Here is a 26551-nt window from a genome sequence, read left to right as displayed (position 1 = left end):
TATTTGAACCTTCTGAAAGAATTTGTAATATAATTTAAGCTTAGGAACTATCATATCTGCCCTCCTCTTGTTCCAAGGAATTTGAAGAATTCATGTAAACATCTGTAATGTATTTGAAATTCTTGAGAGAAAGTCAATATTTTAAATAGGATAATTGTATATATACCACAAATGAAGAATATTCACAAACTTTCAAGAATATATTTGACTAATGAGCATCAAATTGATTAAGGTAACAGTTGTATAATTCTTTTAAGGTAAGGTTATTTTAAAATTGCATTTCTACCTTTTACAAGTTTCATTCATTGTTTTGAAATGTCACATAATTCATTGTGCCACCTGTGCACATGGAGTGATTTCTGAAGAATGCAAAGAATCAAAAGTGAGTCCTTTGTACACTAAAAGTGGAAGGAATGATGGCATCACATGTCTAAGGTAATAAGGTAAAAAGCATGGTTTGTACCACCTACAATACTTTTTTATTTTTAATAGTTTGACATATTTTAATAGCAAACTTACAGGAACAGCACAGAAGACAGACAACATCAAAAACATTTACTTGCATGTAGGACAACTCAAAAGTGTAGTTGATGGAATTTAATGTATGATAAAAATGCTACATACACTTTAGTTGCCATCAATAAGAAATTCACTTGTTTTAAAAAAATCCAAATGCTGGCATTGTCCAGAAAAATTTAACAGGTTTATTTGTAATTGTTATAAAGTTGAACCGCTGAAACTTGTTCACAGAAACATTTTAACTTGCATTAATGCTCTATGTCCCTGAATTTATATTAAAAATTCACACACAAATGGAAATGGAAAAACTGCCAATACCTGATTTGTCTCCTATTTTTCTATTCACAAACATATACTAAGGTACCTTTTGACCCCATGGGAAAAAATAGCTAACATTCAGAACTACCAATAACAGGAAGAAGAGGTTTTGGTTTTTTAATGAATATTTCCCATCATAATGGATACTTAAGCACGTTCTCCATGTATGCGGCATGCTAGCTGGATGTCTTTTGCCACAATTGTTATACATTTGGCATGGGTAGGTAGCACACAGGTTGGTGTCTTTAAAAAGGCCAAGATAGGCCTCACTTGCTTTCTGCAAAGCACCAATAGCTGCGCTCTGGAAGTGCAGTTCCTTTTTGAAGTCCTGAGCAATTTTTCACACCAGACGCTGGAAGGGAAGTTTGTGAATCAGAAGTTCAGTGGACTTACGATGACGTCTAATTTTACAGAATGCCACTGTACTGGGCCTGTAACAACGAGGTTTCTTCACCCCTCTAGTAGCGGGTGCACCCTTGCGAGTGGCTGCTGTAACCAGTTGCTTCCTGGGTGGTGGCTGACTTGGTGCAGCCTGCTTTGTATGAGCCATGGCATAGCGACCTCCTCACTTACCCCACCTTCTCCTTCAGATCCAGCACCCCAAGCTGTAGGCAGCACTGGCGTTAGAGAGGGATGGCCTGCAATACTTTCTTAAAAGTACTTAAGAACTGTCTTAACATTTTCTCTTGTAATAAAAATAGAGATGTGTACTTGGACTAGCTAAGATCCTAATTCTGACTCCTGACCGTGTAATCTCTGATAAAATGTGTATCTCCTCAGTTGCCATAAGTTAGAATCAATAGCAACTAGTTTACCTCTTATTCTACTTTATTCTCTGTGTGTGTGTTTATACTGAGGTTACGTATGTTGTGGTTCTAATGTATATCCCCCTCTGATGTAGTGAATGATGAACACCATCAGGGACCCCTCCTTCAGTTTCAGAACAGCTTTGAGGATATAGTTCCAGCCAGGAAGAAGTCTATTCTGCTTTCTTATTGCTTCTGTCAGGAGGTCCAATTAGTTTTAGATTTCTTTCTAAGTCAAACTCCTTGCTCCTACACCACTCACACATCAAGCAACCCAACACTGTTTACATCAGAAGAGCCTTATCTTTGCTCCCTAAAACTCTATTCTTATGTTTTAACCTTACCACTGCACCCATTTAACCCAAAGTATTATTTAAAAGGCATCTGTTTGTTTAAATAGGGAGAAACATTCATTATTAGACTGTAAATAGATTCCAAAACCCAGATATTAATCCATTTTAGTTATTACTTTCTCATTCTAATAGCTTCCCAGTCATTAGTTGATATTGCAGAAGCCAATAATGAACATGGCCTCCACGTGCAAAAGTCGGTCAGAGACAATTTTCCTTTTTTTTTTTTTTTTCTCCCTGCTAATTTTTACTATTTTCTAATCTCCAGCCCAAACGGAATGATGACCATATCTACAGTTAACATTAATGCCACTTATAATTTGGGAGATTAAATGACTCAGTATTTATAAAAAGAACTGTCTTCTAGTACCACAGAATAAAAGTTTTTGTTTGTTTGCATCTTTGTTTTTGCTACCACAGGATAGAAGTTATTTTTTAAGTGAGAGATCTTTCTTTGCACTTCACCAGCAGTAAGCCAGGGGTAGCGTCTTAGTTATCTAGTGCTGCTATTGCAGGAATATCACACATGGGTGGCTTTAACAAATTTATTTTGTCACAGTTTGTTGTTGTTATGTGCCATCGAGTCGGCCCCAACTCATAGCGACCCCTCCTTTGTTGTCACAGTTTAGGAAGCTAGAAGTCCAAAGTCAGGCCCTCAGCTCAGGGAATGCTTTCTCTGTGGCTCTGGGGAGAAGGTCTCCTGGCTTTTGTTCCTTGGCTCCTTGGTGATCTTCGTGGGGCATGGTATCTATCTTCCCCCATCTCTGCTGCTCAGTATCCTCTTATGTCTCAAGAAACTGACTCAAGGCATACCTTACACTGATACTGTCTCATTGACATAACAAAGAAGACCCAGTCTCAAATGGAATTATAACCACAGGTATGTGGATTAGAATTTACAACACAATTTTGGGGGAACACGATACATTAAGCAGATAGCAAAATACATATGACAGGCCTTACCTGAAATTTGTTGTTAGTTGCTGTTGAATGGAGTCCACCGCATGGTGACTGGATGGTGTTCTCAAGGCTGTGAACTTTCAGAAGCAGAACACCAGGCCTGTCTTCTGAGGTGCCTCTGGGTGGGTTCGAATGGCCAACCTTTCGGATCGTAATCAAGTGCTTAACATTTTGCACCACCCAGGGATTCCACCTGAAATTTGGCTTTCCTTAAATTGGTCAAGGTGCCCTGGGAGCTTGAAAGAAGTTTTAGGAACTTCAAGAGGGAAGTTAAAAGCATAGCATTAAAGAACTCATCAACTGTAAATTACCATCATTAAGCCAGAAGTCATACCCGTTAGAATGTGTGCTTTTCATCTGAAATAGCAGAGGTGGGCAGTAGTAGAAGTACTATGGCTTTGAAGATGGAAAACGAATTCTAGTAAACATGGCCCAGATGAGGAATGCCTTAGTCTTTTCATGTAGAACCAGATTGGAGGCATCGCTCTTCCACATCTGTACTCAAAATACAAGATAAATGCTTGCAGCTGTGTGTCCTATTTTTAAAAAGAACTATACTGACTTAAGGAGCTCAAGTAGCATAGTGCCTAAGGCACTTGACTGCTGACCAGAAGGCTGGTGGTTCAAATCCACCAGCCACTCCTTGGAAGGAAGGTTGGGCAATCTACTTCCGTAGTGATACTGCCTCGGAAACCCAAGGAGGGGTCCCTATGAGTCGGGTCCGATTTGATGGCACATAACAACAACATACTGACTTAACTGTTTCTTTAGTAGCATTGCGTTTTAAAGAAGTGGTACCATGGTTTCCATTGTGGAAGAGTGAGCATGAGGGTTTGGCAACAAGTGTGCTTTTCTACATATTCTGTTGAGCTCTAGGAGAGCCTAGGATGGTGTATGTTTGTGTTTATGGTTTATGATTTTTCTTTTTCTTTTTTACATCGAATATAAATGCATGCTCTTATAACAGCTAGTCTTTGAAGTAACTATAGAAGAAAACATTTTTTTCCTTAATGGAGGGCAAAGTGCTTGCTAGCAAGCTAAAAATCAAACCTGAACAAGCTGCTATAAAATAAGTTTCTAATGAAAAAAAAAAAATTTAAATTAATCGCTTACTACTTTCCAAGTTATTGTATTAGTGGTTCCTGTATAAAAAAATCATTATGGCTGTCCTTGTATAAATACAAGTTTCCTGCAGTGCAATTAATTATTGACTTTTTTAGAAAGTATCCTTATAAATCCTTTCTTTTCACATCCTTTCATGTTGTCCAAAAAATATTGAAATGTTCAATCTGTGAGATTAAATATATCCTAGTAAAATATTTTTGTATATATAAGGAAATAAATATTTAATATTGGAAAATGTAGTGTTTCATTTATAGGTGGAACTATTGTTTAGAGATAATCAAATACAGAGGACATCAGATAAGCTTTGGTAATCATTTGAATGCTAAAGTCTGTGTAAAAGCCTCTAATGCCTTACAGTTTCCACCTGGCTCTCTCCTTCAACAAGGAAACCCTAACCATTGTTTCTTCTCACTGTAGCCCAAGGGCTGTCAAAGAAGAGAAGCTCAAGGAAGAAGCAAGGAAAGAATTGCAGATGTGGGGAAGATTAGAATATAGCATCAAGAAAAGAAGAAAAGGCTTCCATATTTGGAAGTGATGGCAGACTATAGCCACTTAAGCTGCCCAGCAAAGAGAGTTCCCCTGGAGGGGAATCTACTTCCGTAGTGATACTGCCTCGGAAACCCAAGGAGGGGTCGCTGAGACTCTACTTGTTGTTGTTGTTGTTATGTGCCGTCGAGTAGGCCCCGACTCATAGCGACCCCTCCTTGGGTTTCCGAGACAGTATCACTATGGAAGTAGGATTGCCCAACCTTCTTTCCGAGGAGTGGCTGGTGGGTTTGAACCGCCAGCCTTCTGGTTAGCAGTCAAGTGCTTTAGCCACTATGATACCAGAGCTCCCTCTACTAGTGCAGTGTAATTCTGATGTCTGCAAGATAGTGGTTTCATATTCTTCGATCTTAAAATACTTGTCTTATTTTCCTGAAACTGTGATAAATTACAACACAAGTTCATGATCTGACAGTTCATTTGTTCAAAGTCTATATAAATAGGTATCACTTGGCCTAAGATGAGGGTGTCAGTGGGGCCTGTCTGAGCTCTAACCTGAAAGCCTGAGGAGATTCTGGCTTATGCAGGTCATTGCCAGAATTCAGTCCTGCGGTCGTAGGACTGAAGTCTCCTTTTCCTTGCTGGCTAGAGGTCGTACTCAACTCCTAGGGGCTGGGACTGGCCACATACCTTGGCATGTGGTGCCCTGTGTTCAAAGCCAGGACTGATGGGTGGAATCCTTGTCACACCTCTCCTGCATGCTCCTTGGCCTTATTTCACTCACTGACTTTTCTGCCTACCTTCTTTTAAGGGAAAATTTCCCCATCTCAAGATCCCTTTTTACCATGTAAGGTAACATATTCACAGGTTCTGATTAGGACATGAACATCTTGAGGGGCCATTATTGGGCCTACCACACTAGCTAATGCCAGTGATATTCCTCGCATCTCATATATGGAAGAGGAATGGTCTGCTTTTGTGGATGGAAACCTCAAAGTTAAAGGGATCGTGCTGTACTATTCTAGGGAAATTTCTTAATTTTTTTTAATGATGTAGGAACTTAAATTCTGTCTAGTTTGAAGAAAATCTTGAGTTCCAATCTCACCTCACTACAAGCAGGCGCAGCACTACCATGACACCACATCCCTATAGCAGGCAGCTGCTAAGAAGCCCGGCGGTAACTGAGGGCTGGGAACAGAACTACCCACTTTTCAACAGCTGATTTTTAAAACACAATTCAATATAAATTGTCTTAGGGCATGTGGTAGTTGTGTTAACATGTCAACTTGGCTGGGCCTGGTTGAGTGGCTGGGCAGCTGGTGGTAGTTATTCCCCATGATGAGACTGGCAGTCAGCTCCATGGTGGGATCTACCACAAACAGCTGAGTAGCTGCCTTTGGCATGTGGTCTGCTTCCCATATATAAGGAGAAGCTTTGAGAATGGTCTCTGGCCTATGGCACACTTGGACCCTGCGTGTAGCTCTGTCGTTGCTCAGCAGCCTGCTGTGGGCTACCGACCTTGGGACTTACAATGGACCTAAGTAATGGCACACCGTGTGGTTTGGCAACATTGGGACTGTGCCTTTTTACTTGTCAACCTTGGGGCTTCTCAGCCTCAGCAGCTAGCAGCTGAGTGAAGAAATGCCTCTAGCTCCAGTGGGCCAGGAGCAGGAGGCAGAGCTGGACCCCAAGGTTAAGGGGCTTTCACCTAGCCCCTAGAGCCTGGCACTTTGAACTTGGACTTAAAGCCTCCAAATTTTAAGAATAAACTTCTGTTTGTAAGGCCATCCCATTTGTGGTATATTCTTGTCAGAGTGGCACTAGGTAACTGGAACAGGGCAATTGTAGAATCAGCCAAAGTCCTTAGTTGTCTTTGTTTGAAGCAACCCAAACCTTAGGCATTTGCTGGATTGGCATCTTTTCTTTCTGTCTGAAATTGTTAGTTTTCTGGTTTTTCAATTGCACAGATAAGGTACACAAAATTCAAACAGGAACAAATGGGTAAAACATTCTGGCCTTTAAAAAACTAAAAAACCAAACCCACTGCTATCAAGTCGATTCCAACTCATAGTGACTTCCATTGGGTTTCCGAGGCGGTAAATCTTTATGGAAATAGATTGTCCTGTCTTCCTTTTGCAAAGCGGCTTGTGGATTTGAACCATCAACTTTCTGGTTAGCAAGCAAATGCCTTAGGCACTGTACTCATCTCTAAATCTCTCTCCCCAAAGTAGCCACTGTTAGGCTTCTTGTGAACTCTCTTTTGTAATCCATGATACATGTAAACGCCACTTATATTTTCCACTTCTGGAGTTTCTTGAGAGGACTCTTCCCACGTATAGTATGTACTGGCATTGGGGCAGAAGGAATTCACTGGTGACATAGAGTGTTGAGAGGTTACTGTATGAGATAGTGCATCCTGGAGGAATGACTGTAAAACTTTTGTCTCTCTGGGCTTATGTACAGTGACATAAAACTTATATTGATTGTTTCCTGGGAAGGTGCAGCGTTCAGGATTAGGTAATATTCAAGTGAATATTTTTTCCATGCCTCATACCACCTATCCTAACACCAGAGCCCACTGGGACATAATGTCCCATATAATATTTATCAAAATTCATTCTATCTAGCAAAAATTTTAAAACAACCAATTGTTCAGCATACATTCCATTAGCCAAAAAAAAAAAAACTGACAAAATCCAAAATCTTACAAATAAAAACTGAGTAATGAAAGATATTTTTCTATACAGGTCAATACATATATCAATCTGTTTTTTCACACAAGGAGGTTTACAGCATACATTTGCATTTTGTTCTTTATTCCTATTTCAGAAAATCAGACAAAAAGTGCCACCACCATGGTAGCACAACTATAGTCACTTGCATGTACATTTCCAATCTTTTTGTATAAGGTGCTTATTTTTATATAGTTGCCACTAAAATATACAAGTTTGTATCCCTTTTTCCCCCATATTTGCATAAGGTTGAGTCTCCTTTTTCATTATAAATACATAACAAAACATTTGCTATGTCAACATTTTTCACAGGTACAATTCATGGATTAGGTTCATCCATCCTAACTGTGCAACTTTCACCACTCTCCATTTCCAAATTATCTATAAACATTACCAGTCTCATTTTTAATAGAGGTGAGAAAAGGGGTATCGGCCTCATCTCTTCCTTGTTAACATGCATTAAAATCTGAAAGTCGGGAAGGAATAAGTAGATGATGTTGGTGGTAAAAAAGAACATGTGCTAGATAACCTGCTGTTTATCCCACAATTGCTACTCCTGTCCCCCACTGCCTCCTTCCTCTGAAAGTAAAGCAAATTATAGCTCCTGGTCTTAGCTGCTGTTTGCTAAGGGAAAGCAGAAGTGGCTTCAGGTCCCCAAAAAGTATTAGCAGATGCTGCCAAGGGAATCGGGGACACCAGGGAAACCACACAGGCTATTTGTAGTAGAAGGATGTCAAAACAGAATAAAAAGCAAACATACACAGTCCAGAGTTTCCTCTGATATTCTATATAGTATTTTATAAATTAAGTTCTCAGAATGCATGGGAAATCAATATATTATTTTGAACACAGACTTAGTATGTTCATCAAAGAATTAAAAAAAAAAAAAAAAAATTCATTGCTATTGAATCAATTCTGACTCACAGTGACCGTGTAGGACAGATGAGAATTACCCATAGCATTTCCTAGGCTGAAATCTTTATGGAAGTACACTGCCACATCTTTCTCCCATAGAGTGGCTGGTGGGTTTAAACCACCAACCTTTCAGTTAGCTGAGTGCTTAACCACTGCACCACCAGGGTTCCTTTAATCAAAGAATAGCAAGGAAAGTAAAATGCATATACCTAGAATACCAAGCAGGGGTGTCTTATGATTAGATTTTTTTTTAATATAATCTTGTTTAGCAGAGGAGTATCTGTACTCTAGTGGCATTTACAGTTCATTTGTCAATCACCATATAACATACAGTACATTCAAAATAGCTCTTCTATGCAGAGAAATTGCTTCCCAGAGCACTCACCATTTAAAATGAATTTTTGGATCAAAATGCTAGTCTCCTATTTTTGTATAACAGAAAGCAAGAAATGTGATTTTTCTTAAGGAAAAAAAAAAAGATCGGAATGTAGTTAGCTTAGAATTCTCAACTCTCCTCTGATTTAGTACACCCTTATGCTCTTGAAAAGTCCCTGAGTGGTGCAAAGGATTAGCACACTTGGCTGCTAAGTGAAACGTTGGAGGTTTGAGTCCACACAGAGGCACCTTAGAAGAAAGGCCTAGCAGTCTGCTTCCAAAATGTCAGCCACTGACAACCCTCTGGAGCACAGTTCCACCCAGACATGAGTATGGAGTCGCCATGAATGAGAACTGACTTGACAGCAACTGGTTTGCTCTTTCAGGTGCTGGGATTTAACTTAGACACTGGGTCACCAGCTCCAGAAGGCCTCAAAAAGAAGAGCTGTTTACCAGTACCTGCTTGTTAAAAGTGAGGTCATTCATAGTGCACCACTTATAAAAACTGTTTTGTAAATTCATTTCATTGATCAGTTAACATGGAACTGACCAAAATCCAAAGTGGCATCTTAACAGCTGCTGAAAAACACCCAGGCTTGGCTAATACCATGTACTGCTAACCCATGACATTACTCATGTCCTCTGCCTAAAGCACAGAGTCCAATAAGGGCAATGCAAAGAATCAGCGGGAGAACGTTCGAGTCCTTCAGGATGACAGCTTTCACAGATGACTGCAGTCTCTCCAGACTGATGTCGGCCAAGGCAAACAAATGCTGCACAATCCCAAACTTTTCTGTGTCTACCAGAGGAGCCAAGGATGGGTCTTCAAGATCAGACAACCCATCAGCAGACAGAGCACGAAGCTGAAATTACACACTGAAATGAGCTCATTTTTAAAATGTACTAGAAAATCCACATGGCTGGACAGTAATGCCGTTCTACGTAATTATGGGGAAAAAAAATACATTGTTTTCTAAATCTTCCAAATGGAGCAGAAAAACCATTAAGATGTAACAAAGCCTTGTCCCAAGCCAGGACCTCAGACCTAATTTTATCCCATTTCCCCAGAGTCACCTGTCTGAATCTCTACTTTCTAAACTCTACTTTTTATCTGGTAGTACAGTGGCTAAGACACTTGCCTGCTAACCAGACGGCTGGTGGTTCAAACCCACCAGCCACTCCTCGGAAGGAAGGTTGGGCAATCCTACTTCCGTAGTGATACTGCCTCGGAAACCCAAGGAGGGGTCGCTATGAGTCGGGTTTGACTCGACAGCACATAACAACAACAACAACCTTTTACCTGGTAAAATTTAATTTACTCATGCAGATTATAGGAGTCAGAGTATACCCTTTCTTGATCAGAGGGTATGTAGAGGTTGTTTCTTTCATCTGAATGAACATATCAGAACATCTTATATATTTGCATGACTTCCTCAAAGGTAGGTGCTATGGTTTATTTGATTATGCTTCCTATCTCAAGAACCTTTGCCCTTGCTCTTCCTTCGACCCAGAACACACTTTCTCCAGATTTTCATATATATTTCCCTCTCATCATTCATCAGTTGAAATACCACATCAGAAAGGCCTTTCCCAATCCCTTCTCCATCTAGCTACTCCATACCCCAATCAAGGATTCCTGTTAGCGCAATGGTTAAGTGCTTGGCTGCTAAAGAAAAGGTTGGCAGTTTGAATCCCTCTAGTTTGAACCCATCTTCCTGCACTTCAGCTCTATGATTTTATTTTTTTGTTGCCTCCAAATTTTGTTCTAGTTGGAATACTAAGGGTAGCTACTGGAGCACACTCGAAGTTCCTAAGTGGAAGGTATCTGCTTTTGCACAAAACCATCCACCCTGCAAAAAGAGCTCTGGTGGTGCAGAGGTTAAAGCATTTGGGTACTAACCAAAAGGTCAGCGGCGGTTTGAACCCACTAGCTGCTCCACAGGAGAAAGATGAGGCAGTCTGCTTCTGTAAAGACTTATAGCCTTGGAAACCCTACAGAGCATTTTTACCATGTTCTATAGGGTTGTTAAGAAGCTCTGGTTTGGTAGCACAGTGCCAAAGGCATTTGACTGCTAACCAGAAGGTTGGTGGTTCAAACTCACCAGCCATTCTGTGGAAGCAAGACTGGGCAATCTACTTTCTTAAAGATTTACTGACTCAGAGACCCAGTAGGGGTCACTATGAGTCAGAATCGACTCGATGGCAGTGGGAATTTTTCTGCAAGAGAAAAGACCTGGCAATCTGCCCTGTAATGATGTCAGGCTGGGAAACCTTATACAGCACATTTACTCTGGTTCTATGAGTTCTATAGGGTTGTTATGAGTTGGACTTGACTCAATGGCATATTACAACCACCCCAGATCCCAGCCACTATTCTATTACTCCATTGTTGTCTTCATAAACTTACTATCTACATTATCTTTGTGATTTTCACTGGTTAGTCTGTTTCCCCTTACTAGAACATCAGCTGCTAATGAGACAGGGACCTTGTCTGTCTTGCTCACCATTTATCCTGCCTAAAACAGACACTAATGTATCAAATGATTATTGGTTCTTCAAAGAGGTCACTTCAGAAGCAGCTCTAATTCCAATGAGGTCACTACTCAAGACATAGTTGAAACTTTCATTGTCTTAATCAGGGCCTGTGGCACTATTATTACTTCAAATATCTTCAGTAAATACAAGTTTGCCAGATTTGATTCTGAAACAGTCATTTAGGACCGAAGCAGATTAACAATGTGGAAAGTCATATTTATAACAAAAAAAAAAAGAAATAAGCCTCTAAAGTAGGCATGAATTTCAACTGGGTGTAAAGGGAATTCCAAACAAACAATTCCAGAAATGTTCTGAGCAATAGCAACCTTCCTGAAAGGAACATGCCACTCGCCCAAGTGACTGAAGGCAGCCCTCATTTGAATATAAAAGCATTTGAGTGTCTATTATTAAAATCAGCCTTACGAATCAACACCTTGAAGATTTGCCAATTACAGTTCATACCGTGTAACCACAGGTCTAGCATCACCATTTGGCCCAGGCTGTAAAGCATCACTTGTGCTTTAGAGAGTGGATTAGGCCTAGGTCATAAGCACAAGGTCCACCTCCTGGTGGTGACACAATGAGCGCCACCAGCGCAGAAGGGTGGTTGGCATCTTCACAGTCCAGTTAAGAAGTGCTCGGCAGCATCCAGCTTCCTTCTCTAAACATCCAACAACCCCATCTGCCACAGGTACTTTTCGTATAAAAGGAATTAAAGTCATCCATGGTGGACTCAAGATGCCCAGGTGCCATAGTGGTTAAGCACTTGGCTGCCAACTGAAAGGCTGCCAGTTCGAACTCGCCCAGAGGCTCTGTGGGAGAAATACCCAGCTATCTGCTTCTGTGACAATTACAGCCTAGAAAACCCTATGGGGCAGTTCTACTCTATCACATGGGGTCTGTGAGTTGGAACTGACCTGATGTCACCTAACAACAACATTGATGACTCTAACTTACCTTTTACCAGTTCTGGGCAAAGGTGTTTCTGTATGTGACACTGTATTCCAAAAAGCCACTCTTGAAGTTACTTTGACCACCAGACAAAAGAAGACTAGGATTGTGGGAGATTTTGTGCCCTAAGTGAGTCTCTAAGAAATACATGATACTTAAATTCCTTCAAGAGGCAGGAGCCTCCCTATCTTGAGAAGAGCTGTTGTAATGTCTAAGGGGAGATTATGTGAAGACATCCAGGAAGGCTTTAAAGAAAATTCATTTATTTTATTGTGTTGAGCAGCCCCAACAAAGAAATACCTCTGTCGATGGGTAACTAGGTGCCCTTGAGTCAGCCCTGACTCGTGCGGACTCCATGTGTGCCGAGTAGAACTGCTCCACAGGGTTTTCAAGGCTGTTACCTTTCAGAAGCAGACCATCAGTTCTGTCTACCAAAGCAGCTCTGGGTGGGTTCAAACTGCCAATCTTTCTGTTAACAGTGACCACTTAATCATTTGCGCTACACAGGGACTCCTTTTCAGGGGAATCCCCACCACCACCCACTGCCATCAAGTTAATTCTAACTCATAACAACCCTATAAACCAACAAAAAAACCCTACGGCCACTGAGTTGATTCTGACTCATAGTGATCCCCGTTGGGTTTCCAAGGCTGTAAATCTTTATGGAAGAAGACTGCCTCATCTTACTCCTATGAAGCAGCTGGTGGATTTGAACCACTGACCTTCTGGTTAGCAGCCAAATGACTTACCCACTACACCACAAGAGTTCCTTAACAACCTATAAACCAAACCAAACACACTGCCATCAAGTCAATTCTGACTCATATCAACCGCTATTGGGTTTCTGAGGCAGTAAATCTTTACGGAAGTAGATTGCCCAGTCTTTCTCCCACAGAATGGCAGGTGGGTTTGAACCACCAACCTTCTGGTTAGCAGTTAAATGCCTTTGGCACTGTGTTACCAGAGCTTCTTAACAACCCTATGTTGTTGTTGTTATGTGCCGTGGAGTCGGACCTGACTCACAGTGACTCCTTCTTGGGTTTCTGATGCGGTATCACTATGGAAATAGATTGCCCAACCTTCCTTCCAAGGAGTGTCTTGTGGGTTTGAACCTCCAGACTTCTGGTTAGTAGTCAAGTGGCTTAGGCACTAAACCCTATAGGACGTAGTAAAACTGCTCCGTAGGATTTCCAAGGCTGTAAATCTTTACGGAAGCAGACTGTCTCATCTTTCTCCCTTGGAGCAGCTGGTGGGTTCGAACCACTTCTGACCTTTGGGTTAGTACCCAAATGCTTTAACCTCTGCACCACCAGAGCTCCTTTTTGCAGGTGGGCAGTCCTATGCAAAAGCAGATACCTTTTACTTAGGAACTTAAGAGTGTGCTCCAGTAGCTACTCTTAGAATTCCAACTAAAGCAAAATTTGGAGGCAACAGAAAAATAAAATCATAGAGCTGAAGGGCAGGAAGATGACAACTAAGTGTGAATGTGCTGGGGGAGGAGTCAGCCAATGTGGTCTAGGCAGCATTTTCACTTCATATACTTCCGGACGCAGTTGATGACTCTGTAAATACTTAGTAAATGCTGAGCATCAGCTGCTCCAAGAGTGAGCAGGCAATGGAAGCAGCCTTGCTCATCAATGCGTACAATTAGGCTAATGATACATATTGTTTCCACAGCTGAGCTAGCCACCACCCTTTACCCTCATCTGGCAGCAGAGCACACACACAGGCACATTTACAAGCTGTTGTGGTCAATGTACAAGAAAGTAGCACTTCCCTGGATGGGTGGAATCTGGTTTCATTTGTGAGTGAAGTTTAAACTTCCCCCTAGAATGATGCCAGGACATTCTTCCACTGTCACTGTTCCCCAAGGAGGTATCAACAGCACCTGCTATAGTGTTCAATGTGCCCAGAGGAGATGCATAAAAAATTTCAGGGTCCTATCTAAGCAGTCGGGAGCTCTGGTAGCGTAGTGCCTAAGGCATTTGACTGCTAACCAGAAGGTTCAAACCCACCAGCCACTCCCCAGAAGGAAGATGGGGCAATCTACTTCCATAGTGATACTGCCTCAGAAACCCAAGGAGGGGTCGCTATGAGTCAGGTCCGACTTGACAGCACATAACAACAACAGCAACAACAACATCTAGGTAGTCGGGAGCTCTGGTAGCATAATGCCTAAGGCACTTGACTGCTAACCAGAAGGCTGGTTCAACCCACCAGCCACTCCTCAGAAGGAAGATGGGGCAATCTACTTCCATAGTGATACTGCCTCGGAAACCCAAGGAGGAGTGGCTATGAGTCAGATCCAACTCGATGGTACATAACAACAAACAACAGCATCTAGGTAGTCTGGAGTTCCTGTGTGAGACAAACGGTTAATATGTTTGGTTACTAACCAAAAGGTTCTGGCTCGAGTCCACCCAAGCACCCTGGAAGGCCTAGTGATTTACTCTCCAGAAAATCATCTACTCTGACATATACCCGGTCATCATGAGTCACAGTTGACTTAACAGCAACTTTGGTGTGTAGGTAGTCCACCTCAACACCTGCTTCCCAGATCTGAGCACAGAGCTTTGAGCTGTGGTCCTTGGGTCCACCTAACATGCTGGCCTGGGCCCTTAGTCACTGGACCTTCAAATAATTGGGCGAGCTGTGCTCTGCTCCTCTACCCTAGGCAGAGCAGCACCTGCAGAGGCCACATTACAGTGATCTCCGGGCAGCCTGTTGATGGTTCCTTTTATTAATGACCCAATTTCTAATTTAAAAAGGAAAACTTAACCTTGACCCTCTGGGGCTGAGCTCATCACTACCTTACTCTTGCTCTTGTGATGACATGTCCTAAGGGCACCAAGCTAATGATATTCTTAGTAGAGAATGAGAAAGGCTGTTTAGGTCTTTCAGAGACAAAGCAGTCTTCTTGAATACCTCCCAGTGAATCTGATGCACAGCAGAAAAAGACTGGTCTCAGCACAGAACTGTCATTGCAAATAATATGGTGCCAGGACCCTTCCTTGCAATGATGCATCAAGACCAGCCTTGGCCAAGATTCTCTCCAAATGAAGGGGAGAACATGCGATTTGGAATGCAGAGTTGGAGTCCTAGCTGGGCTAGGAGGTTCTTCAGACAAAATTTTTTCTCTCTAGGCCTCAGTCTCTGGGCATGCACATTTGTATGTGTTTATGTGTGTGTGTGTGTGTATATACAAGTGCAGTTAATAACTGTTTAATCAACCTTCAAGGAGCCTGAGTGGCACAAGCTGTTTGTGATCAGCTGCTAAGCTAAAAGTTGGCAGTTCAAACTCACCCAGCAACCCCATGGAAGAAAGACCTGGTGGTCTGCTTCCATAAAGATCAAAGCCAAGAAAACGCTTTGGAGCAGTGCTACTCTGTAACACATGGAGTCCCCGTGACTTGGAAACAAATCAAGGGCAACACATTTGTTTCTTTGTTTGCTTGTTTGTTTAACCTATCTTGAAGGGGAAGGAGCCCTAGTGGTTCAAGTTAAGCCCTCAGCTGCTAACCAAGAGGTCAGCAGTTCAAATCCACAAGCTGCTCTGTGGAAGAAAGATGTGGCAATCCACTCCTGTAAAGATTTAAAGTTTTGGAAACCCTATGGGGCAGTTCTACCTTGTCCTATAGGGTCATTATAAGTCAACTCAGGGGCAACAGGTTTATCTTGGATGAGAAAACCTAGTGGTGTTTTATCAGCTAGTAAGCATCTATGTCCCCATCTCCCCAATCCTACCATCCCCATCTGAAAGTTCCTTACCAAGTGGCACAGCGAAGGAATAATCTGGAGCTTACAGCAAGTGCCCAGCAGAGCTGTTGCATTATCTGGCATTTCTGCAGGAGAAAAAAATCAGTTATTTTCCAAAAACAAGTCAATGGGAACAGAGCCAGCCCTGTTAGGATCCTGTATAGGATTTTACCTAATTTATGCATTAGTACATAAATTGTACATAATTATGTACATTAGTACATAAATTGTACATAAATTTGCCCCAGCCTGGCAGAGTAGGTGCTCAATAAATGCTGAATAAATGAACAAATGGTGCTAAACAGGCAGCAAAGGCCTTTTTGGAAACAGCTATAGGAGCCCAGTAACCAGCTGTTTCACCAGAGGATAGTGCTTGCCATTCAGTGAAGAACCATGCAGACTCAGGGGCAAAGGAATCCATGTGGGAAAATACAAACAACCTGGGGTTTGGGGACCGAGGATCTATGTTTAAATTGGCATAGTGCATAAGGCATTTGACTGCTAACCAGAAGGTTGGCGGTTCAAATCCACCAACCGCTCCGCAGAAGGAAGACTGGGCAATCTACTTCTGTAAAAATTTACTGCCTCAGAAACCCAAAGGTTGCTGCTATGAGTCCAAATTGACTTGATGGCAGTGAGTTTTTTGAGTTTAAATATTAGAAGTGTGGCCTTGTGTAGACCTCTCTGAGCCTCAGTTTCCTTATTTGATTTATTGTAGGGTTGTTTTTTTTTTATATACGTCAGTGCACTACATAAACTAGAAAGAGTTCTACCTACATCACCAATCATATGAGGAGGAAAACCCAATGCAAGCTAAGAGGTGGGACAGGTGTCCTAGGCCAGGGCTGTCCAGGGTACCCTGGCCTACTACGAACTCAGTGGGAAATGCACAAGGACCCCAGGGGCAGAGGGAGGTGGTGCAGAGCTGTGTGAGGGTGGAGGAGGGTGGAGGCTGCACCAGGAGGGCCATACTGAGCCCCAAACCCAAAAACTCACTGCCACAGAGTTGATTTTTACTCATAGGGACCCCCATTTGGGTTTCCAAGGTGGTAAATCTTTATAGTAGATTGCCCAGTCTTCCTTCTGCAGAGTGGCTGGTGGGTTTTAACTGCTAACGTTCTGGTTAGCAGTCAAATGCCTTAGGCACTAAGCCATGAGAGAGCTTCTTTGTTGAGCCCCAGACAAAGGAAATACAAGTCAGTGGTATTCAAAACTGTATTCTAAAGGAAGGCCTCCCAGGGCAAAACAGATGCAGTTCCTAAAAGGACCCCAATTTCCTTGGGCTATCAACAGTCACCCTTTGAGCCTCAAAAGCAAAAGAGAAAAGGAGTCAACTGCTGAGTCATCTGGACTGTTTATGAACTCATGAAACATGCATTCATTAGCAGCCTTATTTATAAAATGCAGCAGCTTTTTGCTGAGGCTGTGACCCAGCAGAGCTCAGTGGACGATGGTGGCGCCTTTCCAGGGGAGGGTGGAGACAGCCAGGATGTTGGGGCACCCCAGGAGGGGAGAGGGGATGATGTCACCAGAGAACTCCTTAAAATGACATTAAATGTTGCATGTGCATTCTCCTACAGAGAAAGCCTACAGTTTGCAACAAATCCTCAGGCCATTACCTGAAACCAAGAATATGAAGGTGGAAAGTATACGTGGTCTGGTGGACAAAGTCACCTGGGGTGTGGGGTCCTGGATGAGCCACTAACATAGACATCTACCTGTCCATGCATCAGTCGCGTCACTTTTCAGGGGGTTCCTAAGTTCCATATAATCATGATCTCTTGTTCTTATAACCTGTTGGTTCCACGTTACTCTGCTGTTGTTGTTATTACGTGCCATTGAGTCAGCCCCCACTCATAGCAACCCCTCCTTGGGTTTCCGAGGCAGTATCGCTACGGAAGTAGATTGCCCCATCTTCCTTCCGAGGAGTGGCTGGTGGATTTGAACCGCCAGCCTTCTGGTTAGCAGTCAAGTGCCTTAGGCACTACGCTACCAGAGCTCCTCATTACTACTTTAGTTACTCATTATACTAAGTATGTAGTCCCTCAGTAGCAGAAATGGTCAAGTGCACAGCTGCTAACCAAAAGGTTGGCAGTTTGGATCCACCCAGAGGCTCCTCAGAAGACAGGCCTGGCAATCTACTCCTGAAAAGTTATCCACTGAAAACCCTACGGAGCCCAGTTCTACTCTGACACACATGGGGTTGCCTTGAGTTGGAACAGACTTCACAACAACTGGTTTGGTTAGGTTTTTATTCTGGTATAGGGGTAGGTGCTGTGGTTATGGGATTGAAAAACAGCCTCTGACTCATAAAGCTTACCATCTAATGCTACTACCCAACCCTGATTTTCTTTTGGGGCGAGAACCCTATGTTGCTTCCTACCTCTATGTCTAGCACTGCCTTATGTTGTTGTTGTTGTTATGTGCTGTCGAGTCGGCCCCGACTCATAGCGACCCCTCCTTGGGTTTCCGGGGCAGTATCGCTACGGAAGTAGGACTGCCCAACCTTCCTTCCGAGGAGTGTCTGGTGGGTTTGCAGTGCCTTATAGTAGAACTTAAACTCTGAAGCACTTGGTTTGTGGAAGGCTTCAGTCTACAGTGGGAGCCCTAACTCTATTTTGAGTCTTAACATAAATTCAGACATTTTGAGTTCTTTCTGATGGTTAAACCAGCATGGGACTATGCTAGACAAGTCCAAGACAAACCTAGGGAGGGGCAGTGTGCCCTCCAGAAGAGTGTGATTGAAAGTAGACTGTTGTTGTAGGTGCTGTCGAGTTGGCTCTGACTCACAGCAACCCTATGTATAGCCAAAGAGTGCCCAGTCAAGTACCATCCTCACAATCCTTGCTCATCCACTGCAGCCACTGTGGCAATCCATTTTGTGAAGGGCCTTACTCTTTTCACTTTACTAAGCATGATATGCTTCTCCAGGAAATGGTCCCTTCTGACAACATGACCAAAGTAGGAGAGAGAAAGTCTGGCCATTCTTGCTTCCAAACAGCATTCTGGCTACACTTTGTCCAGGACAGATTTGTCCATTCTTCTGGCAGCCCGTGGTATTTTCAGTTTCTTCACCAAAAGTAAAGTAGATTATGTTCACACCAAGAACTAGGGAAATTACCTGGGTGTGTCCCTAATGAATTATCAAAAACAGCCACATGTACCAATTTAAAGGTTGGGGCCCTGGTATTGTCTTGTAAACATGTTATGGCTATGATTCAGGGGCACATGGTGATGAGGCATACCCTGACTACTACATAGCCACATGGTCAAGCTCTAGAATCAATCCTGGAATGCTTTTAATCTGCAATTGTGTATGTCCTAATCATGGTTGTTTTTTCACTTCTGTAGTCTTGCCTGCAACAATGAAGAACTGATCTGCCACCAGTCATGATTTGATTTTGTGATGATTTCCTTTTTTTTCTATCATGTAATAATCAGCCCCATGGCCATGAATCAGTGGACTCCATTTGGCATCTGTACTATGTGCATGCTGATGGTTTCCCTCATCCTTTTTTCTGTTTAAAGAAAAGGGTCTCTCTAGAACATGTTTGAATCTGGGGTCTTTCCCCCCTACCCCCAGCATAGCCTAAAACATAGTACAAACCCACTGCTGCCAATTCCAGCTCATAGAGACCCTATTGGAGAGTAGAACTGCCCCACTAGGGTTTCTAAGGCTATATAAATCTTTACAGAAACAGACTGCCACCATCTTTCCCCTGCAGAGCAGCTGATGGGTTTGAACTGCCAACCTTTTGGTTAGGAGCTGAGTGCTTAAACCACTGCATCATCAGTCCTCCTCAAAACATAGTATAGGTGTTTGAATCAAAATGAATGATTCTGATTGCTCTTGCACAGGCCATGTCTATTGTACAAGCGAGGCTTGGAGAGTTAGTGACTTGCTTAAAGTCACAAAGCAGAGAAACAGGCTTTCTAGGAGAAAGGTCAGATGCTGGCAATGAAGTACTTTTAACAGGGAAAGGCACTACAAAACTGAGAACGGGTGTGCTTACTCAGAAGGCTAGAAAGTGGACCTCAGAAGAAGACATTTTCTGTGTCAGCACTGTGCCCAGATTCTAAGGAGAAGATCATGCTGTTGTAGCAGCAAAAGGTCAGCTGAGAAGGGCCAAGGATTACTGAGGGCATGAATGAAAGAGCTTTCCACCAGGGCTGACCTCTGCTGGGACCTACACGTAAATGAGAGAATCTACATGTTCAGAGAGCTGGGAAAGGCATCTTTGGTTTAGAAATTGGCTACAGAGATTTTCAGTTGTGCTTAAAGAATACATAATCCCTGAGCTTCCAGCTCAGAAACAGCAAATATGTTTGATGTTATATGTCAACTCAGAGGCTGCCTATGTGCAAGGTTGCAGAGAATCTGAGGCTGTGTCTTGGCTCAGGGGGAAGGGAACTATGGCGGGTTGATATCAGCCTTGTGCTACAGATCTGACCTCACTGATTCAGCCTATTGATAAAAATGTTTCAATAAGTAATAGGTTATATGAAGAAAAGGCTTATAAGGTGGAAATTCTGGCCTGTGGATTAGCACCTGACAGAATACCTGAACCACAGTCTAGTTAGTAAACTGACGTTAACACTGGAACTGGTATCTAGTGGAGTTCCACACTTTGTCTATGTCCTCTCTCAATCAACCAGTCAAAACTCTTTTCCATGACTTGACACAAGACATAGAGCACATATTCATCAGGTTATAAAGCTGGCAGAGGCATTCTCTCTGATTAATCCCTTAAAAACTGAAGATTCCTGGGCCTATATTCCTGAGATGAGATGCTGGGAAGGGACCCTGAATGTATCAGGAACCCAGTGCCCTGACTCACATCACCTTGAAGGGAAGCTGTGGGGACCAGGAGACTGCTTTGCCACATGTTACTTTCCTGAGTAGGAAATGAAAGTCCAGCTTCCTCATAAAAGGTGACCACCTTCTCATGCCACAGGCCCCTGGCATGATGAGCTCTGGAGGGGCATGAGGGCTGTGTTGCTCTTCTTGACCCACCACTCATACTAACAGGATGCCACCGCTCCTGGAGGGCTATTTCATGGCTGGTGAGGAAGCTGTGAAACCATGCTGGGCTGCCCTCGGCTCTGCCTCAGGAGACTCTCAGTACCTTCCCTGCCCCAGACAGTGGCCATATTGCACGTGGGGTGAGAAGGTAAGTTTGTGGACAAGCCCATGAGGATCAGTGGGCCGAAAGGCTGGAGATCAGGCACCCAATGAATGCTACTGCTACTCAGCTCACCAGGTGGCATGTGTGAATCACAGGCTGCATTTTCATAAGTTATTTCTTGTGTTGGAAAGGAAGTGTGCCTGCAACAGCCCTCTCCAAGCCACAGGAGAGGAAGTACTCTTGGAGATAGTGGAGGAGGCTCAAGGTGGGCAGAAAGGTCTCCTTCGTGCTAAAATCTATGATTTTCATGGTAATCATGTCAACATCCTCAGTTTTCCACTCTGTCCTGCTGAAAGGGAGGAAACAATATGTACCAAATCTCCCACAATTGTTATAATTTCCATATCCCCAGAAGCATGTACAGTAAGCAAAGTGATTTCTAAGTAACAGCAGGCATTTATTTTCTTTCTTTGTGGGTTTTTTTTTTTTTTTTTTTTTTTTTCCTACCTGCTAATGCAGTGACCAAGAAGTAGGCTGTTGAAAAGAGCTCCCGGTTGCTGAGGGCATCCTCCTGCCTTGGGTGCCTGCCCTGCAGGCTGCACCCCACCAACTGCAGGAAGGCCCAGAGGTGCTGCTGTTGCAAGGGCTTCAACTCTCCCATCACTGCCTGTGGAGGGGAGAGGCCTCTGGCCATGTCATCAAACTGCAGGGCAGAGGGGAGAGAAGAGGCACAGTGGAGAACCAAGAGCAAGATGGGGGCACCACATACCCCATCCCTTCACCACCTCTCAAGGGAAGCAAGAAGAAACCCTAGTGGCACAATAGTTAAGCACTCGGTAGCTAACCTAAAGGTTGACAGTTCTAACCTACTCAGTGGCTCCGCAGGGAAAAGGACCTGTCAACCTGCTCTCATTAAGATTATAGTCTAGGAAACCCTATGAGGCATTTCTATTCTGTCACATGGGGTCACTATGAGTTGGAATTGACAGGAGGGTACCAAACAATAACAAGGGAAGAAGACCCCTGAGCTTTTGAAATTACTCATATTTGAGATTAAATTTCCTCATACAGAAATGTTGTTGTTGTTATGTGCTATCAAGTCAGACCTGACTCATAGCGACCCCTCCTTGGGTTCCGAGGCGGCATCTCTATGGAAGTGGATTGCTCAACCTTCCTTCTGAGGAGTGGCTGGTGGGTTTGAACCAGCCTTCTGGTTAGCAGTCAAGTACCTTAGGCACTATGCTACCAGAGCTCCTTCATACAGAAATAGAAACAGTAAACTGAGCCTTGCCCAATAGGGGAGGAAGCATGCAGGTACTATTAGGTAGGACCTTCTAGGCCAGGGTCGGGACTGTCACGTTGTACCAGGAACCAGCTACAAGTGATCACATGCAGAACATGGATTTGTTGTTAGTTGCTGTAGAGTTGATTCTGACTCATGGGGAGAAGAGAACATAAAGAACCATCATGGTTCTTATGGGCTGAATTGTAACCCCCCCAAAGTATATGTTGGAATCCTAACTCCTTTCTTTACCTACGGATGTAATCCCATTTGGGAATAAAATTTCGTTACATTAATGAGTCCATAACAATGTTAGCTTGTGTCCTGAATTTATAAAGAGCAGCATAAATGGAGACAAGAAAGCACAAATGGGGGAAAGGCAGATGTTATGTGGATATCTCCAAGGAACCAGGGAACAACAACTTTAGAAGCTGAAATGATGATCTTCCCCCAGAGCCGACAGACAAAGAACTTCCCCCTAGAGTCGGTGCCCTGAATTCAGACTTCTGAACTATGAGAAAACAATTTTTTATTCTTTGAAACCATCCACTTGTGGTATTTCTGTGACAGCATCACTAAGAAACTAAGATAGTGAGTGGTGTTCAGCCTTTCAAGTTAGCGCTCCGGCTCCCAGCCATGCTCCTAGCCAGGCCCTGGGCACCCACATCCACCTGCATAGGACTTGTTATGACCACCCTAGCTACCTTACTACCACCCACTGGTTCCATGTCTTCTGTGCCTCCCCATCCAGATCCTCCTGCATGAAGCTGCCTGTCCACCCACTACCCAGCTAGCCTGCTTTTCTGCATCTGACAGGGTGGCTGATGCTCTTTCCACAAGGTGCTGGCCTGACATTTTCCCCTCGGAAGGAGTTATTTTTGGAAATAAAAGTCTATGGGCTTTTTGAAACATGTGTGCCTCCTTGGGGCTAGCACTCCCTCCCATGGACTCTGAGTCCACCAGAAAGCACAGATACGCTGAGCACCACTGCAGGTCCAGAGCTGGTGACTAAGCTTTTTTTTTTTTTTTTTTGGCACAATCTAATTTCAAGAGGGAAAAATAATATGCATGCTTTCCTGATAACCATAAAACATTAAATCAGAGCTCAAACTCCTTCCATAACAGAGAAACAAAAAGACAAAAAGCAAAACCACAGTTAGTCAGATTCCTAGAGTCTCAGCCCTCTTCAGTGAAGAACACGAAATGTGGACTCAGGGAGGTTGGCCGCTGGTGTGTCCCTCACCCCAGGAAGTCCTGCTGCAAAACAGATAAATGCAAAGGCCTGCTTCCCTGTTTAAATAAAAGAGTGACTTTTTTGGACTCTGCTACATATCTCCTTTATAGTGGGTTAAATAGCAGCCCAAAAAAAATATGTGACCATGGGGAGTCTCAGAATGAGACTTAGAATAAGGGTCTGCAGAATTAAGGTAAACATCTCTAGATGAGATCATCCTGGATTAGGGTAGGCTCTAAATCCAGTGATGAGAGTCCTTGCAAGAGTCAGAAAAAGAGAAGAGGCAGAGAGAAAGGCCATATGAGGATGGAGGCAGAGATTGGAGTGATGGTACCACAAAGCAGTGGACTCCAGGAGCCGTGAGAAGCTGAAAGGACAAGGAAGGGTCATCCTCCAGAGCCTTTGGAGGGAGCATGGTCCTGTCAACACCTTGATTTTGGACTTACAGCTTCCAGAACTGTGAAAGGTTTAATGTCTGTTGTTTCAGGCCACCAAGTTTGTGGTAATTTCTTGCAGCAGCCCTAGGAAACTAATATACCACTCTATTTCTGATGTTACCTATGTTTCTGCAGTTAGAAAACTCTGGGTCTGGGAGTAAAAGTGAAAGGTGACAAGGTCTAGGGTTAAAAGAAGGTGGGGAAAATTTTTAACAGAATTTCAGAGTCTTGTCCCAAGAGGCCTGTCTAGCCCATTCATGCATCCAGAAAACCCAGGATAAAGACATTGCCACAAGGGGTCTCAGGTCTTACCACTCTTTCCAGGGCCATAAGTAATTCATCATCAAATAGGACTGTCTGGAGGATGTCTCTCAGAGCTGTTTGCTGTTTCTCTGGCAGCTCCACAAAGGGATGGAAATTCTTCTCCAAGAGCAGAGCATCTGTGAAAACAACAGAACATTCCCAGTCTTGGGACGGCTGTGTAAGTCTTACAGGAACAGCATCTCTTGCTTTTTATAGCTCTCTGTCATAAGTTCCTTCATAGATATCTCCACCTGCAAAGCCATAGTGAGACTCTGAATGTTTCTCAATAAGCAACCACACTGTTGTCAGAAGAAAGGAAGGAAGGGAAGGAGAGAGAAAGAGAAACCCAATTTTGTATTTCAGGCTTCAGTGTTTTCCCTAATGACTCACTAAACATTAATTAAGTCAAATCAATTCTTTTCTGGAAAAGTCATTTAGACTGCTCTTGAGCATGATTTCTGGAGAAGTAAATCATCAAGCCTGAATTAGTAATCATAAGTCAGTACTTTTATGATGCATCAGAGCCATACAAATTCAAAAATACATTATTTTTCACATCTTTTCTTCTAATTCATTGCAGATTTTATATCCTTTAATATTTAATGCACATTTATCAAAGAGGCTGGCTCTCTAGTCTCATGGCAAATACAGCCAATCCATTCTTTCCTTCTCCATCCCCTCCTTGGGGATGAGCACTGAGGTCCATTCTGCTGTTACTTTCATTGTCTACAGGCTGCTTGGTAGCCTCTCCCCTATAATCCTTTTTAATTTTTTCAAGATAGTAAAAAATTTCTAATAAAATGAAATAAGTGGGTTAAAAAAATGGTAGGACAATACTCTCTTATGCAGGGATGTGAATGGGTAGCTAAATGTACCACCTCTATGGATGCCAAACTCCAGCAAACTGTTGTAGAAAGCCCCACAAAGAGGGATGGGTAACAGCAGTAACTGATGTATGTAGAAGCACTCCTATATACACAAATTGGGTGGCACAAATGGTTAAGTACTTGACTACGAGCCAAAAGGTTGGTGGATAGAACTCACTCAGACATACTTGGTGATCTGCTTCCAAATGGTCACAGACTTAAAACCCCTATGGAGCAGTTCTACTCTGTACACATGGGGTTGCCATGAGTTGGAACTGACTTGACAGTAACTAACAATAACAGTGTGTGTGTTGGAGTCTACGTTGTTGTTATTGTTGTTATGTGCCATCGAGCTGGCCCCGACTCATAGCAAACCCTCCTTGGGTTTCCGAGGTGGTATCACTATAGAAGGCCCAACCTTCCTGCTCAGGAGTGGCTGGTGGGTATGAACCGCCAGCCTTCTGGTTAGCAGTCAAGTGCCTTAGGCGCTATGCTACCAGAGCTCCTTTGGAGTCTATGGGTGGTATAAATGATTAATGGACTTGGCTGCTAACTGAAAGGTTGGGAGTTTAAGTCCACCCGGGCATTTCACTTCCAAAATATCAGCCAGTAAAAAAACCTTTGGAGCACAATTCTACTCTGACACACATGGGTACACCATGAGTTGAGGTCACCATGAATCAGAGAAACCTTAATGGCAACTGGTGGTACTTGTAGGTCTCTGCCAGTCCCAGCTTACACTGCTGGTCCTGGTCAGTCTAGGATCCAAGGCCAGCTCTCCACTCCTGCCTAACAAGCCTCAGGCTCCCCACTCCACCCACAGGCTGGCTAAAATGGACAATGCAGAAGGTGAATTTGTAGGAAGATTATAGAAAGCTGCAGCTCCAGGACTGTCTTCACTTCCCTGGTCAAGGCTGCAGAGCCATTGCTGCTGGGTTCTAACCTGGCCGATTGTTCAAGTAGCAGCTGAAAATCACATCTAATTATCAATCTAAAGCTGAGGGGCCTGCAGCCCTGCATAAGATGGGGAAAACACTTACTGTCAACTCTGACGCGTGGCAACCCCATGTGTGTCAGAACAAAAGTGTGCTCCGTCAGGTTTTCAGTAACTGTGACCTTTCAGAAGTAGATCCCCAGGCCTTTCTTTCAAGGCACCTCTGGATGGACTCAAACTCCCCACCTGTCAGTTAGCAGCCAAGCTTGCCTACTGTTTACACTGTCCAGGGACTTCTAAGTCAGGAAAGCCTTATCTTAAGATTGGCACTTCATTGCCATTTCTGACCTTTTTCTTAGAGAAACAAAAGCATTCTCTGGTTTGGGACCCACTGAAGCCTGTTGACAGTCACTCTTCTAACCCTTCAAGCCAGAGCACATTCTGAGCTGTTCTAAGCTCTTTTTCCTGAGCTCTGACCTAATTATGTTTCCTTCTTTTCCTTGCTCAATTCCCTAACACCTATACTTTAAGTACCCACTGC

The 26551-nt window shown here is 43.2% G+C and overlaps 1 protein-coding gene across 1 annotated transcript in view; it reads right to left on the bottom strand.

Moving 5' to 3' along the window:
- Nucleotides 1-9215: 9215 nt before the first annotated feature.
- The window catches only part of GSDME (gasdermin E), a 125667-nt gene continuing 108331 nt past the window's right edge, over nt 9216-26551 (bottom strand). Inside the window, exons 6-9 of the mRNA XM_007946506.1 lie at nt 24220-24347; nt 21462-21657; nt 15841-15914; nt 9216-9449 (exon numbers count right to left, since the gene is read on the bottom strand). Coding sequence (XP_007944697.1) covers nt 9216-9449; nt 15841-15914; nt 21462-21657; nt 24220-24347 — 632 coding nt within the window. The remainder of the gene's footprint in view (nt 9450-15840; nt 15915-21461; nt 21658-24219; nt 24348-26551) is intronic.

Source organism: Orycteropus afer, unplaced genomic scaffold (genome assembly GCF_000298275.1).
Source record: "Orycteropus afer afer isolate SDZICR_OR568_19922 unplaced genomic scaffold, OryAfe1.0 scaffold00008, whole genome shotgun sequence".
NCBI lineage: Eukaryota > Metazoa > Chordata > Mammalia > Tubulidentata > Orycteropodidae > Orycteropus > Orycteropus afer.
The sequence above is the reverse complement of the archived record's forward strand: the minus strand, read 5'-3'. Positions and strand labels throughout refer to the sequence as shown.